General features: G+C 32.5%; 1 protein-coding gene across 1 annotated transcript in view; it reads right to left on the minus strand.

Moving 5' to 3' along the window:
• Positions 1-1,184: 1,184 nt before the first annotated feature.
• Positions 1,185-16,925, minus strand: part of LOC127557653 (vomeronasal type-2 receptor 26-like) — a 149,600-nt gene continuing 133,859 nt past the window's right edge. The window contains exons 8-9 of the mRNA XM_051990963.1: positions 8,311-8,420; positions 1,185-1,314 (exon numbers count right to left, since the gene is read on the minus strand). Coding sequence (XP_051846923.1) covers positions 1,185-1,314; positions 8,311-8,420 — 240 coding nt within the window. The remainder of the gene's footprint in view (positions 1,315-8,310; positions 8,421-16,925) is intronic.

The raw sequence follows: 16,925 nt of genomic DNA on the forward strand, positions 1-16,925 counted from the left end.
GAGAATAATGAGGCATCATACCAAAATGTGTGGGATGCAGCCAAAGCAGTAATAAGGAGAAATTTTATATCTCTAGAGGCTTGCTTGCATAACATAGAGAAAGAAAAAAGCAATGAATTAGGCTTGCAACTAAAAAAAAAATCTAGAAAAAGAGCAAATTAAAAACCCCCTATCAAATACTAACCTTGAAATTCTAAAAATAAAAGGAGAGATTAATAAAATTGAAAGTAAAAAAAAAAACTATTGAATTAACAAATAAAACTAAGTGTTGGTTCTATGAAAAAAAACAACAACAACAACAACAAAATAGATAATCCCCAGTAAATTTGATTACGGAAAGGGAAGAGGAAAATCAAATTGTTTGTCTTAAAAAATGAAAAGAGAGAACTTGACACTAATGAGGAGGAAATTAGAGCAATAATTAGGAGTTACTTTGCTTAACTTTATGCCAATAAATTTTATAACTTAAATGAAATGAGTGAATACCTTCAAAAATATAGGTTGCCCAGATTAAAAAAGGAAGAAGTAAATTGGTTAAATAGTCCCATTTTAGAAAAAGATATAGAACAAGCTATTAATCAACTCCCTAAGAAAAACTCCCCAGAACCAGATGAATTTACATGTGAATTCTACCAAACAGTTAAAGAACAATTAACTCCAATGCAATGTAAACTATTTGAAAAAATAGGGATTGAAGGACTCCTGCCAAATTCCTTTTATGACACAGAAATGATATTGATAACTAAATCAGGTAGGAAGAAAAGAGAGAATGAAAATTATAGACCAATCTCCCTAATGAACATTGATGCAAAAATCTTAAATAAAATACTAGCAAAAAGATTACAGAAAATCATCCCCAGGATAATACACCATGACCAAGTAGGATTTATACTAGGAATGCAGGGCTGGTTCAATATTAGGAAAACTATCAGCATATGTCTCGACCGGCGAGACCTCGTTACTCGTGTGGGCTTCGAGGGGGGATCCAGCCTGAGGAGAAATGAGCGAGAAAGAGGAGGGAGACGAGGCTGATTGTTGCCAAAGTCTCAGTTTATTGCTCTCAGGATACAACTTATATAGGAAAAAGCATGGGAAAGAGAAGTAGGGGGGTCTGGGAAAGGAACATGGGCTATAGCTGGTCCAGTGAGCAGGAACATAGTGTGGTGACAACTCAAGATTGATTCTCAAGACCGTTTTGCCCGGTTGCAGTTCTCAGGATTGTTTGACCACCTGCTCGATTCTGTTGCAGCAAGGGGTGGGGAATAGGCACCTGGGCTAGGGCCATGAGAAAGGTACCTGGGCGGGGGCCTTCGGCTTCCAACAAGCATAATTGAATATATCAATAACCAAATTAACAAAACCCTATGATCATCTCATTTGATAAAATCCAACACCCATGCCTATTAAAAACACTAGCGATTATAGGAATAAAGGGAGTTTTCTTTAAAATAGTCAGTAGCATCTCTTTAAAATCATCAATAAGCATCAGATGTGATGGGGATAAGCTTGAATTATTCCCAGTAAAATCAGGAGTGAGACAAGGTTGCACAATATCATAATTACTATTACTATCATAATGACTATTGTATTAGAAATGTTAGCTTTGGCAATAAGAGAAGAAAAAGAGATAAAAGGAATTAGAGTAGGTAATGTGGAAACCAAATTATCATTCTTTGCAGATGATATGATGGTATACTTAGAGAACTCCAGAGATTCTACTAAAAAGCTATTAGAAATAATCCTCAACTTTAGCAAAGTTGCAGGATACAAAGTAAATTCACATAAATCCTCAGCATTTTTATATATCATTAACAAAATCCAACAGCAAGAGATACAAAGAGACATTCCATTTAAAATTGTCAATAGTATAAAATATTTGGGAATCTATCTGTCAAAGAAAGGTCAGGAACTATATGAGCAAAATTACAAAAAACTTTCCACATAAATAAAGTCAGATCTAAACAGTTGGAAAAATATTAAGTGCTCTTGGATAAGTTGAAAGAATATAATAAAGATGACAATCCTACCTAAACTAATCTATTCATTTAGTGCTATCCCAATCAGACTTCCAAGAAACTAATTTACTGACCTAGAAAAAACAACAACAAAATTCATCTGCAAGAACAAAAGGTCAAGAATTTCAAAGGAATTAATTTTAAAAAGCAAATGAAGGTGGTCTAGCTGTATCAGATCTAAAACTATATTATAAAGCAGAGGTCATCAAAACCATTTGGTACTGGCTAAGAAATAGAGCAGTTGATCAGGGGAATAGTTCAAATAGGTCAAAACAGTCAATGACTATAGCAATCTAGTATTTGACAAACCAAAGTCCCCAGCTTTTGGGATAAGAATTCATTATTTGACAAAAACTGCTGGGAAAACTAGAAACTAGTGTGGCAGAAATGAGGCATTGATCCACATTTAACACTGTATACTAAGATAAGATCAAAATGGTGGTTGATTTAGGCATTAAGAATGAGATTATAAATAAATTAGAAGAACATAGAATAGTTTACTTCTCAGAGGTAAGGAGGAGAGGAGAGGAGGAAGGAATTTGTGATCAAGAACTAGAGATCATTACTGATCACAAAATAGAAAATTTTGATTATATCAAGTTAAAATGCTTTTGTACAAACAAAACTAATGCAGACAAGATGAGAAGGGAAGCAATAAACTGGAAAAAAAAACATTTTTACAGTTAAAGGTTCTGATAAAGGCTTCATTTCCAAAGTATATAGAGAATTGACTTTAATTTATAAGAAATCAAGCCATTCACCAATTGATAGATAGTCAAAGGATATGAACAGACAATTTTCAGATGATGAAATTGAAACTATTTCTACTCATATGAAAACATGTTCCAAATCATTATTGATCAGAGAAATGCAAATTAAGACAATTCTGAGATACCACCACACATCCGTCAGATTGGCTAAGATAACAGGAAAAGATAATGTGGAATATTGGAGGGGATGTGGGAAAACTGGGACACTGATGCGTTGGTGAAGTTGTGAATGGATCCAACCATTTTGGAGAGCAATTTGGAACTATACTTAAAAAGTTATCAAAGTGTCTATACTCTTTGATCCAGCAGTGCTACTTCTGGTCTTATATCCCAAAGAGATATTAAAGAAGGGAAAGGGATCTACATGTGCAATTATGTTTGTGACAGCTCTCTTTGTAGTGGCCAGAAATTGGAAACTGAGTGGATGCCCATCAATTGGAGAATGACTGAATAAATTATAGTATATGAATATTATAGAATATTATTGTTTTGTAAGAAATGACCAACAGGAGGATTTCAGAGAGGCCTGGAGAGACTTACATGAACTGATGCTTAGTGAAATGAGCAGGACCAGGAGCTCATTATCTACTTCAACAACAATACTATATGATGATCAATTTTGATGGATCTGGCCATCTTCAGCAATGAGATGAACCAAATCAGGTCCAATAGACCAGTAATGAACTGAACCAGCTACACCCCTTGAAAGAACACTGGGAAATGAGTGTGGACCAAAACATAGCATTTACACTCTTTCTGTTTTTATTGTTTTTTTTTATACCCAGTCCTTAGCATAGTACTTAGAATATAGTAAGTATTTAAGAAATTATTTTTGATTAGCTATTTATAATATGTTTAGTGGCTATTTAAATTAAACTCATTTATATTAGTAAATTTACAACTTAAAATCACATACATACAATAGAATATAAGTTTTATACATGTATCCTAATTTAGGTCTTTGGGGACAAATAGAATAAATTTTCTTTAAAAATCATTTTGATTTTAGCAAATAGCAAAAAGGAGAGAGGAAGAAAAATAGAGAAAAACAAAGAGGCAGAGATAGAGACAAAAACAGAAGTAGAGAGAGAGACAGAAAGAAATAAAGGCAAGAGAGAGAGAGAACATTTTCATATAAAAAGGATTAAAAAAACCTTTCTCAATCTGATTTTTCTTGTGCAAAAAGAGAACTGTATAAATATGTACACATATATTGTATTTAACATACATTTTAACATATTTAACATGTGTGGGGCTGCCTGCTGACTAAAGGAGGGGGTGGAGGGGAGGGGAAAAATTGGAACAGAAGTATTTGCAAGGGTCAATGTTGAAAAATTACCCATGCATATGTTTTTTTTTTCAATAAAAAGCTATAATAACAACAAAACAAAAAGACAAGGGCTGGTAGGTTTGCTATTGTTGTTACATATATATATATATATATGTATATATATATACTGTGTCATCATCAGGGGAGTGTGAGTGCATAGTCATGCCTCATTTAAATCCACTTCATTTGCAAGTAAGACATCACCCTTGTGATGTCATTGTTCCTATTTGAGAATGATGAACAAAAAACTACAATGTAGTATGTATATATACATATACATACATACATACATACATATATATATATATGTATATATGGGTTTTTTGTGTACCCAGTCCTTAGTATAGTACTTAGAAAATAGTAAGCATTTAAGAAATTATTTTTGATTAGCTATTTATAATATGTTTAGTGGTTATTTAAATTAAACTCATTTATATTAGTAAATTTACAACTTAAAATCACATAAATACAATAGAATATAAGTTTTATACATGTATCCTAATTTAGGTCTTTGGGAACAAATAGAGTACATTTTCTTTAAAAATCATTTTGATTTTAGCAAATAGCAAAAAGGAGAGAGGAAGCAAAATAGAGAAAAAGAAAGAGGCAAAGATAGAGACAAAAACAGAAGTAGAGACAGACAGAAAGAAATAAAAGTAAAAGAGAGGACATTTTCATATAAAAAGGATTTTAAAAGAGAATTATATATGAAATCACAAATATGTATTACCTAGAGCTCATATAATTTTGTATATTGATATCATTTAATTATTATTATTAATAACAATTTTGATAGTATTGATATGTTTATTTATAATTCCTAATAAATTTACCCTTTCCTTAAAAAAAAAGACAAATAAAATCAGTAGAAGACAAAAAATGAAAGAAGAAATGAGAGGTATGGAGGAGAGAGTCAACAACTTGGAAAAGGAAGGCAATTCTTTTAAAAAATATAATTAGTCAAATGAAAAAAATCTGCTCAAGAAAATAACACTTTTAAAAGTATAATTAACCAGATGGAAAAAGAAATACAAAAGCTAACTGAAGAAAATCACACATTAAAAATGAGAATTGGGCAAATGGAAGGTAATAACTCTATGAGACATGAAGAATCAGTCCTTAAATTTCAGTGTTGTCTCTTCCCCACCAGCTTCTGAAAGACAAAATGCAACTGGGAAATATTTAATGAAATTAATAAGAATACAAAAAAAGAGAGATAATGTTGTTGCTTTTTAATTACTTCAGTAGTTCCTGTCCCTTTGTGGTACCATTTGGTATTTTTGTGGCAAAGATACTGAGTAATTTTGCATTTTTTATTTTAATGGAGAGAGTGGTTCCATTTCCACAGGTGATCAAAAGATAAATGGTTTTCCCAAGGTGTTATGGGCCAGAACTCTGAACTTGAAATAAAGGATTCTTACAAGGTGCTAAGTCAATGGAATTGATACATACAATGGTTATCTAGTTTAGCATGGTTCAGTATGATTGATTTAAACTTACAACAAATAATACTTTTCTTGTGATATAATGATTGGTTTATACTCAGTGTAGAGCATATAAGCTAGGAGTCTTAGCCAGGATTGATTCAGAGAGATTCAAAGGGCATAGAAGACAGTCGGGAGCTCAAGCTCTCAGAACCAAGGAGAGAGATAAGCCTCTAAGAAAGCTAACAGGGCCCCAGGAAAGGAGACAAGACTTTGAAAGAGATAATAAAGGATTTGGACTTTAACTCTTGGCTACTCATGTAGTGATTACTGAACTGAAAGGAAAGCTGCTCTCAAAGACATGCAAGAAAACTGAACCAAAGAACATTACATTTTAAATCTTTTGGCCGTTTATCTTTTAGTTATGTTGTAGTCAACATCTTTTCAGGATTTACTTTTGCAATACCAACAGCCAAAGAGATAGCCCGAGTGGTCACTAAATTCCTTATACAAGCTTTTGCAATTATGGATGTACCACAAGCAATAAAAACAGATAAAGGACCTACATATACTTCTAAACATTTTGCACACTTCTGTGCACAATATAAGATTTTACACACCACTGACATACCCTTTAATCCTCAAGGACAGGCAATAGTAGAAAGGAGAGCATTAAGATGCTCCTCCAAAAACAAAAGAAAGAGGGAGCCACAGGAAACCCTAGAGAATTTTAAATTTAGCTCTCTATGTCATTTTTTTTAAATTTTTGATAAAGATGCACTGGCTTCAGCAGACAGGTTTTAAAACTCACTGGAAGAGCAGTGTCCAGTGCAAACAGCTCCACTATCTTTAGATCAGGTGATATGGAGAGATCTAGAAAGTGCTGAATGGAAGGGACCAGATAGGTTAACTGCTTGGGAGAGAGGGTTTGCTATCACTACAGATGGAAAAGAAATCAGATGTGTGCCAATGAGCCTTATCCACCTTGTCCATTGGAGAAAGACAGAAAACAGTTTAAAAAAAACCCCTCAAAACAAAGGAGAAGATCTAAGAAACATCTGACACTGAAAGTACATGACTGATAATGAGACTGTTACAGAACTTCAAAGCCCATAGGAATCATTGGATTTACTGAGATAAAAAAAAAAATTGTTGAAAAGGCTGTTACAGAACTTCAGAACCAGCAAGAATTATTGGACTTCCTGAGATAAAAAAAATTGTTCATAAGGCTGTTGCAGAACTTCAAAATCTGCAGGAATTATTGCATTCCCTAAATTGAAAAATTGTTGATGAGACTATTGCAGGATTTCAAAACTTGAAGAAATCATTGGATTACTATACACATGAAGTAATGGACAATAGATTCATTTTGGACTATTTCTAGGACTTATGGACATGTATAAATTCCTCATGTTGATTCATGTTATTTGTCACATCACTACTAGCCTGTGTTACTATGTGCTTATATAATTTATATAATGATGTGTAACACTTCCCATATTGATGGATTTATGTATACCTGTTTCAAGTGAGACTCTTCAGAAATCCACTAATCTGGCTTGGTTTCCCATTTCCTTTGCTGCTTTCATCTCCCTTCCTAGACCTCAGGAAAGGTGTGATCACCTCCTTTTTGGGGTTCTCACCTCCTTGAGAAGTCAGGGAGGTCATGACCACCTGTTCTAAAACAAAAGAAAGTGGGAGATATTATGGGCCAGAACTCTGAATTTGAAACAAAGGATTCTTCCAAGATGCTAAGACAGTGGAATTGATAGAGACAATGGTTATCTAGTTTATCATGTTTCAGTATGATTGATTTAATCTTACAACAAATAATGGTTTCCTAGTGATATAATATTGGTTTATATTCAGTGTAGAGCATAGAAGCTAGAAGCCTTAGCCAGGATTGATTTGGAGAGATTCAGAGGGCAGAGAAGACAGGCAGGAGCTCAAGCTCTCAGAACCAATGAGAGAGATAGGCCTTTAATAAAGCTAACCAGGCCCCAGGAAAGGAAACAAGACTTTGAAAGAGATAACAAAGGATTTGGACTTTAACTCTTGGCTACTCTTGTGGTAATTACTGAATTGAAATGAAGGCTGCTCTCAAAGACTCCCAAGAAAATTGAACCAAAGAACATTACACCAGGGTTATATAACTAGAAAGGGGCTGAGGTTGTATTTGAATGTATATCTTCCCAATTCTAGGCCCAGTGTTCCATTCAGTGAGCAACAAACTGTCCTTAAGTCACAGATAATACTATATTTTAAAACAACATCATTATCAAATCTGCAGGGACCCCCATGTAAGGTTCAGTGGCTTCTATTATTATTATTATTATCATTATTTGATATCATGTGTCTACTGGAAGGAAAAGTAGATTTGAACTCAGAAAACATAAATTTAAGAACTATGTTACTTATAATCTGTGTCAACAACAGCAAGACACATAATGTCAGAACACTATCATGAAAGAGGAAATTGTTTGAGTACATGATCCCAGAGGCCTTTTTAAATAATACGTCCTAAAACTTTTAGATTTCAGTGTTCTTGCCTCTCTTCCACCATTTTCTGAAAGATAAATATTTTTGTTCAGTTTATTAGTTTGTTATATTGTTTTGTGATATTTTTATATAATTTGTATATATTATACAAATATAATATATAAGTAACAAAATTAATTTGTTATATTATTAAGGCAGAATTCTGGGAAGAGCAAGGGTTGAGGAGAGCACAGCAAAAGAGAAGGAAACATCTCCTGTGCCATAGAGCATACCAACACTTGCGGATTTGTTGATCATAGAAGATCAGCACAAAAGGACAAATGGTTGGGAACCATGATGCTAAGAGATCTAAAACGGCCACAAACCAAGGCTGATGTTTGTCCTTTTGAAAGAAGTAAAATGACAAGATAGAATTAATTGAATAGAATGAGACATATGTGCTCACTAAGAGGAGGACAGCATGTGTGGCTCTTTTCTCAGGGAAAACTTTGAGAGAAAGGTGAGGATTATGAACATGTTTGACTTGCTGATGGTGCCTGTGCAGAAGAAATATTAAATAGGCACTGGCCCAGATCATGAATCCCACACACATAATATCAGGTATAGAAAAAACAATTGCAAAAAGTGCAGCATTAAAAGAGGAAGGAGTTAAAGTTGAACAATATCCCAAATACCATATCTTTGTATTATTAGTCAGGTATCTTGAGTTATTCATAGTCCCAAGCAAAGTGAAATTTATCAGCAGGTAGAAGCACCAACAGAGAAAGCAGGAGGGGACAATACACTTTTGAGCTTGGGGTTTGAGTTCTGCCCACTTGGAGTTACTAGGACTGATGGTGATGACTTGAAAACCACTCAAGAGGCAGGTAATGCTAAGGGAAACACTCCGAGCCACATTTTGAGTACAAATAGTAATTTTACACCCAACATGATCCAAAAAATTTTTGATGCCCAAACAAGCAATTGTATGAGGGATTCCCTTGGAGAGCAGCACTTCTGAGTTGGCCAAGGCTAAGTGGGCAAAAATGCACTCTTTGGGCCTCAGTCTTTGGCCAATGAATAAAGTGAAGCTGTAGAGACCAAGAAGGAAGAAATTCCCAAGAATGCCAACCCCCATCTCAGTAAGGAAGAGTGTGCCCAATACTAAGTCACCAAACATTTTTTCCAAATCTTGGGAAGAAGAATTGTGATCAGGGCTGGCAATTCCTATGGAAAAATGAGAAAAAAATTAAATTTCTTAAGTGTCAGTGAAGGTAATAGAGTTCCATTTGGAAACATTATAATAACCTGTTTATTGAATTGAATTCTGACATAATTAACATGGGATGGGGAGACCACTGTGATTTGTTTGTATATCCTGAATTTTTCTTTTCTAGCTAAAATATGAAAGTTAGCAAAATATTAGGAAATAACAAAGATGTCACCAGAAGTCCATCTTTCAATCCCCAGTCTTTTTTGGGGGAAAGGAAGACTTTTTATCTCATTGAGGGAGGAATGGATTCCCAAGTTCATTTCCAAAAGACCAGATAAGTAGAACATTTTCACAAAACATTATTGAAATATGAAAACAAAAGTTAGATTTAAAAAATAGGTTAAAATGGGAAATGACCACAGGAAATGAATGCTACCATGGGCCACACAATCAAGTTTTCTCATCCTCAATTGCCTCTTGTATTAAATGCAATAATAGTAGCTACATTACACATTGTTTCTGGGGAACAAATGTGATAACATGAAAAGTGATTTTACAAGCTTTCAAACACTATACATTTCACTAATTTATTTTTACATATTGAGTATCATTATCTTTATAAATTATAATCTATCAGCTTAAACTAGGAAAAAAGAATTTAACAAATGGAATGTGGAAGAAATATTTTCTACTATATTTTTATTGTAATAAATATTCGTATAAATGTTTTAAACATTAAACTGAAAGTATTTTAGAAATCACAAATTCACTCATTTAGTTTTTTTTTTAAAAAATCAATGTTCCTATCTGTCCCCTGAATATGAATAATTGATTAATTTTAATTATATTCCAAAGAAACTGAAAGTCTATCAATTTGGTAATGTCATGTAAATGTCATATTTTAGTATAAATTATTATATTTCTATAAAAAGACAAAAGTGAATAACTAAGTAGTTAATAAGTATTCATTAAATACAAAATATATGTCAGATAATGCCTAAGGAGCATGGAATGCTAATAATAAAAAGACAATTCCTTCTCTTAATTAGGTCCTATCAAGAATACAAGGACATAAAAAGTGAGGCACATGAAAATTACAACATTATACATATTGTCTATGTTTTACAAAATAATAGATCGGTATTTAAAAACAATGGTAAAAATAAATGCAACAATGACAATAAAATTGCTCGTCAATAATCTAGTAATTAAATAGTAACTACCATTTATCAGCCCTTTGGTAAGGGCTTTAGAAATATCTCAGACATCACTGAGCAAAAAACAAATGCATAGCTTATACATATATAACATTCTATTATTTTTCTTGAAAGAATTACTTAATGCCTCTTCATTTTCATGCTGGTATAGAAGGAACTCTGTGCTGTCCTTAAATTAGCTGGATGTAATACATCTTCTAATTAATTCTATTTTGTAATGAGCTGAGGCTTGAGTTGATGCATTGAGGTCCCAAGCACGTGAGGCTAAATAGTAATTGGACCATACTCTATTAAGATATATGCTTGGAGAAAAAATGGCCCCCGCCCACCCTTTATGCAAGTCCTGATGTGTTGTATAGGAAATGACGTTTTTGGTGGGTAGAGGCAAGGGAGTGGAAAGGGAAGCGGAAGGAGAGACTGCTGGCTGGTATCTTGAAACAGCTGCTCGCATTGCTATGGCGGCCCTTCATCTCCAATCCCCCTCTGCTAACTGGCTTCCTGTCACAGCTGCCCATTGCTATCACAATCCTTCTTGCCCATATTGCTATCGCAATCCTTTTTCACCTCTTCACTTCAATAAAGATTGAAGATTTTTCCCTTAACCTGAATTCCTGACTCCAGCTGATTTTAAATACGCGGTCATCACACTATTTCTCTGAGAAATCTTCAAATAAAGTTCTAGAAATGGAATAAAACTTTTCTTTGGTCTTAGCAACTCACAAAATAAAGAAAATACAAAATGCCCATCATTGATGTCTGATAACGTCTAATTCTATGATGACAACAATAATGTTAGAGAGATTGGGGTTAAATGTGTTAAAAATTGCAAAGGTTTTATGCAACACAAAAATCATTAGCATATCTTGTTACTCTAAATGTGAGGTGCTTGTGTAGTAACCAGAAAACAGGTTCATTCGGATATAAATTGATCACATCAATCTTGATGTTCTTGGTATAAATGAAAGTAGCAGACAAAAATGCAAATTGACTCTAAATAAGACTTGTTAAAAGGTTCCCCCTGCTATAAAACTAATCATATTCTTTGATCAAGCACTGTCTCTACTGGGCCTGTATCCCAAAGAAATCATTAAAAAAGGAAAAGGGCCCATATGTACAAAAATGTTTGTAGTAGCCCTTTTTGTAGTAGCAAGGAACTAGAAACTGAGTGAATGCCCATCAGGTGGAGAATGGCTGAATAAGTTATGGTATTTGTATGTTATAGCATATTATTGTTCTATAAGAAATAATCAGACAGATGATTTCAGGCAGGACTGCAGAGACTTACATGAATTGATGCTAAATTAAGTGAGTAGAATCAAAAGATTATTCAATTATCAGTTCTGAAGGACGTGGCTTTTTTAGTAATGAGCTGATTCTGGCCAATTCTGGTGAACTTCTGTTGGAAAGAGACATCTGCATCTGGAGAGGGGATTTTGGAGACTGGGTATGGATAACTGCATAGTATTTTTACTTTTTTGTTGTTGGCTTGCTTTAATGTTCCTTCCTGTTGTATGGTAATTGTGGAGGTGTGTGTGGGAGGGGGAATTGCACATTTTTAACATGTATTGGATTGCTTAGTACCTAGGGAGGCATGGGAGAAGGGAAGGAAAGAATGGTGCATGGAGTGTTGCAGGGTTATGTTTGAGGCTATCTATGCATGTATTTTAAAAATATAAAGCTAAAAATAAAATAAAAGATTAAAATGGAAAAAAAAGAGGTCTTCCTGAAAATAAAAATGAAGTCAGTGACAAAATATATCCAGGGATAGGTGACATCACATTATGACACATATTATCATCTTACAATGGTGTATTTAAAATATGTTTTAGGAAAAATATCACACTGATAAATAATTGGAGTATGGTCACCAATTACCAAAGATGATCTTATATAATAAATTTAGTGATTAATTGGATCGTAGAAGCTATTTTGTAAGTTAGTTATTCAATAAACACTGATTTAATATTTATGATGTGCTAGACACTGGAGTAAAGGCTGGAGCACAAAACAACAACAAGAACAAGAACAACAAATAAAAACAATAGTTCCACTGGGTGAGAATATATGCAAAAAAACTGTACAATAAAACTATACAATGGATAGTGGGAGAAGATATCAATAACGGGAAGGCAGAAGAATTAAGGGAAATCAGAAAACATTAAGTAATTCCTGTAAATTCCCACCTGGTGATGGTATTTTATTGGAAATTTCATGAAATATAAAGAAGAAGGAAAGCAGAAATGAGTGAGGAATAACACCAGTAATAGGGGATAGATGGTGAAAATACCTACAATCAGAAGGTTGAATGTCTTAAATAATAAAAAGTAAGGAGGCCAATGGCAAAGAATCACAGAGAACTTGTTTGGGGTGGGGGAGAAGAGAGGGTAAAATGTGAAGAACAACCAGAAAAGGATGCATGGGAAGTTAACATTGGGTTTGAAATTACAAAGCATTTCAAATTTGATCTGGTAATCCATAAAGAATCATTGTATTCTATTGTATAGGAGAGAGTAGTCTATTTCATAGGAGAGAGACTGTGCTTTAGGAAAATAACATTACTACACAAGTTGAAAATCAAGTGGAGTAAAGAAAGACCATTGTCATGGAGACCTAAAAACATTGCAATAGTCCAAGTATGAGATGATGAGGTCCTGCCTCATGATGATAATAGTATTGGAGTAAAGCAGGGGTTGCATAGCACAAACAGCTCTTAACAATAGATTGAATATAATAGTTAAGAGAATATAGGTATAAGGAATGAACCCTAGTTCAAGAAAAAGGATGAGTAGTCGATGTTGGTAGCATCAAAAATATAATAGAGGAGTTTGTAAGAGGTTTAAAGGATTTGACGGGAAGATAATGATTTCAATTTTGGATATGGTAAATTTAAGAGTTCAACAGGATTTCCACTTTAAAATGTCCAATGAACAAGTGAATCCATGAGTAGAGAGGTAGGCAAAGAAGTTAAGGTTAATAAGAAGATTTGAGAAGCATAGAAATAATATAATTTAAGAGCTGATGGGCTCATGAAATAAAATATGATTTTGGGAGAAGAAAAGAGATACATGAGAGAAACTTTTGAAATACCAATGATTAGCTCTTGGCCTGGATTAAGCTTTAACAAAACAGATTGAGAAGAAGCAATCAGAGAAATAGGAGGAAAACCAGGAGAGATTTGAGTCATGAAAATATTAAGAATAACGAGAATAAGAAAGTCATTTTCAATTTCATAGGTTGCAAATATGTAAATCAATATTAAGAAAAGTTCTTTCAATAAAATAACCATGAAATTTTAGCAACCTTGGAGAGAATAGATTTAGTTGAGTGATAAGATTGAAAGCCAAACTATAAAGAGTAAAAAGAGAAGATAAGGAGTCTACAATAGATAGTCTTATTATATATGTTAGCCAAATTGGGAAGAGAAAAGAGAAATCATAACCATAGGAATAGACAAACCAAGTGAATTTTTTATTGTTATAGTTGCTATTGATATTTTGTTGTTTTCTTCTTATTTATGGGAGGTGACAGCATGTTTGTAGGCATTATGGAAGCAGTTAACATGAAGAAAAGTCAGAGAATAAGGATTCTAGATTAATCTGCTGGAAATGGTGGGATACAAAGGGATTATTTGTGAAAGTAAAGATGTTGCCTTTAACAAGGAGAGGGACTACCTCTTACTGTGAGATGAATAAAGGAGGACATGAAATGGAAAGCATCTAATTGATTTGAAATGAAGAAGAGAGGATAAGAAAAAGATCATTCTTGCCATGATGGTGTCTTTTTCAATAAAAATATTACAAAATTCTATGTGAAAGAAGAGGAGATGGAAGCAATATGAGATTTGACTTGGGATGACAAATTTTGGAAGTACTACTATAGTGATTGGGAAGTAAGTAAATTATGAAATTATATAAAAATTGTTTTGCTATAGTGAGGTCCTAGTTGAGAATATGTAACATAAATAAGATAGGAGCTAAAACTGAATAATATATATTTTTTTCATTTTGTTTAGTCTCTTCATTCTATAAGAACAGAAAAAAAGGCCCAGAAAAGTTATATGACTTGTTCCTAGAAAACACAGAAAATAAAAATTATCAATTGACAAATATAAAAATTTACAAAAATTAGAAATAGGAATTAAAATGAGAGATAAAACTCTATTTTGAGAAAAAATAACAAATATATTCCTAAAGAACTATGACAAAAATAATTATCATAGGCTAACATTTAACTATACCAAACACTTTACAATTAATATCTCATTTACCCATGTTGACAATTTTGGGAGTTAGGTACTAATATTTTCATTTTATATGTGAAGAAATTGAGACCAAGAGCTTAAATAAGACTTACAAAGAGACAGACAACCAATAAATGTCTGAGGCTGGATTCAAACTCAAAATTCCTGAGTCTAGGTCCATTGTTCTTTCCACTATGCTTCCTTGCTGTTTAACTTTACCTAAATGAAAAAAAAAAAAAACTTGGAAATGGATAGGAAAAAAATGATCCTATTTATAGCAGTTGTACAATAAAATTTTCAGTTATGAATAAATTGCTATTACAGTAAGAAAGAGCTGTAATCACCATACTATTCAATAAATGAATCAATTGAGGGCAATACCATTTTATGCTATTATTTTAGTGTTGACAAGGATATTGAAAAACTAAAAGCAGTGTTGTCTCATAAAAATAAAGAAGTATATTTTTAGAAATTTAATATTAGCCTATTAAAGATTGCATTAAACATGGTCATACCAAGAATATTTAAGGTCAAAACTGGAAAGAGGAGAAAACTAGGCAACATAGGCAAATCATATTTTCTTAAATTATTCTTTCCCTAATCAACATAATTGAAGTCACTGTATTATTACTGTTCATATAGTTCCTACCATTGTCTGGGCAGATAGACACCCAAATGTTTTATTTTCTTTGGAATTTTTTTAATGGAATTTTTCTTTCTATTTCTTGCTGCTGGGCTTTGTTAGGAACATATAGAAATTCTGATGATTTGTGTAGATTTATTTTATATCCTGCAACTGTACTAAAGCTGTGAATTGTTTCAAGTAACTTTTTGAATAATTCTCTAGGACTTACTAAGTATATCATCATATAATGTCCAAAGAATGATAGTTTTATTTCTTCATTGCCTATTCTAATTTCTTTCATTTCTTTTTCTTATCGTTAAAGTCAACATATTATTGGGAACTTTTGATATTATTGGGAATGCTTATAGCTCTTCCCCATTACATATGATGCTTGCTGATGGTTTTAGATAGATGCTACTTATCACATTAAGGAAAGCTACATTTATGCCTATACTCTCCTGTGTTTTTAAGAGGAATAAGTACTGTCTTTTGTCAAATTGTCAAAAAAAATAGACAATTTTGTCAAATTTATCTATTGAGATTATCATATGATTTCTGTTACTTTCCTCATTGATTTAGTCAATTACATCAATAGTTTTCCTGATATTGGACCAGCCCTGCATTCTTAGTATAAATCCTTCCTAACCAAGCGTTGTATCCTGGTGATAAATTGTTGTAATTGTTTTGCTAATATTTTATTTAAAATTATTTGTATCAATATTCATTAAGGAGATTGATTTATAAATTTTTCCTTTGTCTTGGCTTTTCATTACCCTATTTGTGCAATAAAAGGAATTTGGCAGTACTCTTTTTTTACCTACTGTTCCAAATAGTTTATGTAGCATTGTAACTAATTGTCATTTAAATGTAGAAATCATTTGTAAATCCATCTGCTCCTGGGGATCTTATTCACTGATGACTTGTTCAATTTCTGTTTCTAAAATGTCATTTATTTTATTTCCTTGTATGTTAATCTGGGCTATATATATATATATATATATATATATATATATATGTATGTATGTATGTAAGTATTCATACATTTCAATTAGATTAGCAGATTTGTTAGTCTATAATTGGGTAAAACAGCTTCTGATTATTGCTTTAATTTCTTTTTTATTGGTGATAAGTCCTCTCTTTTAATTTTTGATCTTATTAATTCTATTTCTTCATTTTTTTCTAATCAATTAACTAAAGATTTAACTATTATATTGTTTTATAAAAGCAACTCAATTTTATTTGTTAACTTCAATAGTTTTCTTAATTTCAATTTTATTAATCTCTTCTTTGCTTTTCAGAATTCTAATTTGGTAATTTATTGTGGTTTTAAATTTGTTTTTTTTTTAAAGCTTTTTGAATTGCACATTCAATTCATTGATCTCTTCTTTATTTTATTTATGTAAGTATTCAGAGATATAAAATTCCCCCCAAGAAATGTTTTGACTACATCCCATACATTTTTAGTATGTTGTCTTGTTATTGTTATTCTTTTGGATGAAGTTATTGATTGTTTCTATGACTTGTAGCTTTACTTACTGAAAAGGAAAGCCTGGAAAAGAACTAAGGAGTTTCAATTCCTTGAGTATAGATCACTATTTTCAGATTTATGGCAC

Source organism: Antechinus flavipes, chromosome 3 (assembly GCF_016432865.1).
Source record: "Antechinus flavipes isolate AdamAnt ecotype Samford, QLD, Australia chromosome 3, AdamAnt_v2, whole genome shotgun sequence".
In the NCBI taxonomy this organism is placed as follows: domain Eukaryota; kingdom Metazoa; phylum Chordata; class Mammalia; order Dasyuromorphia; family Dasyuridae; genus Antechinus; species Antechinus flavipes.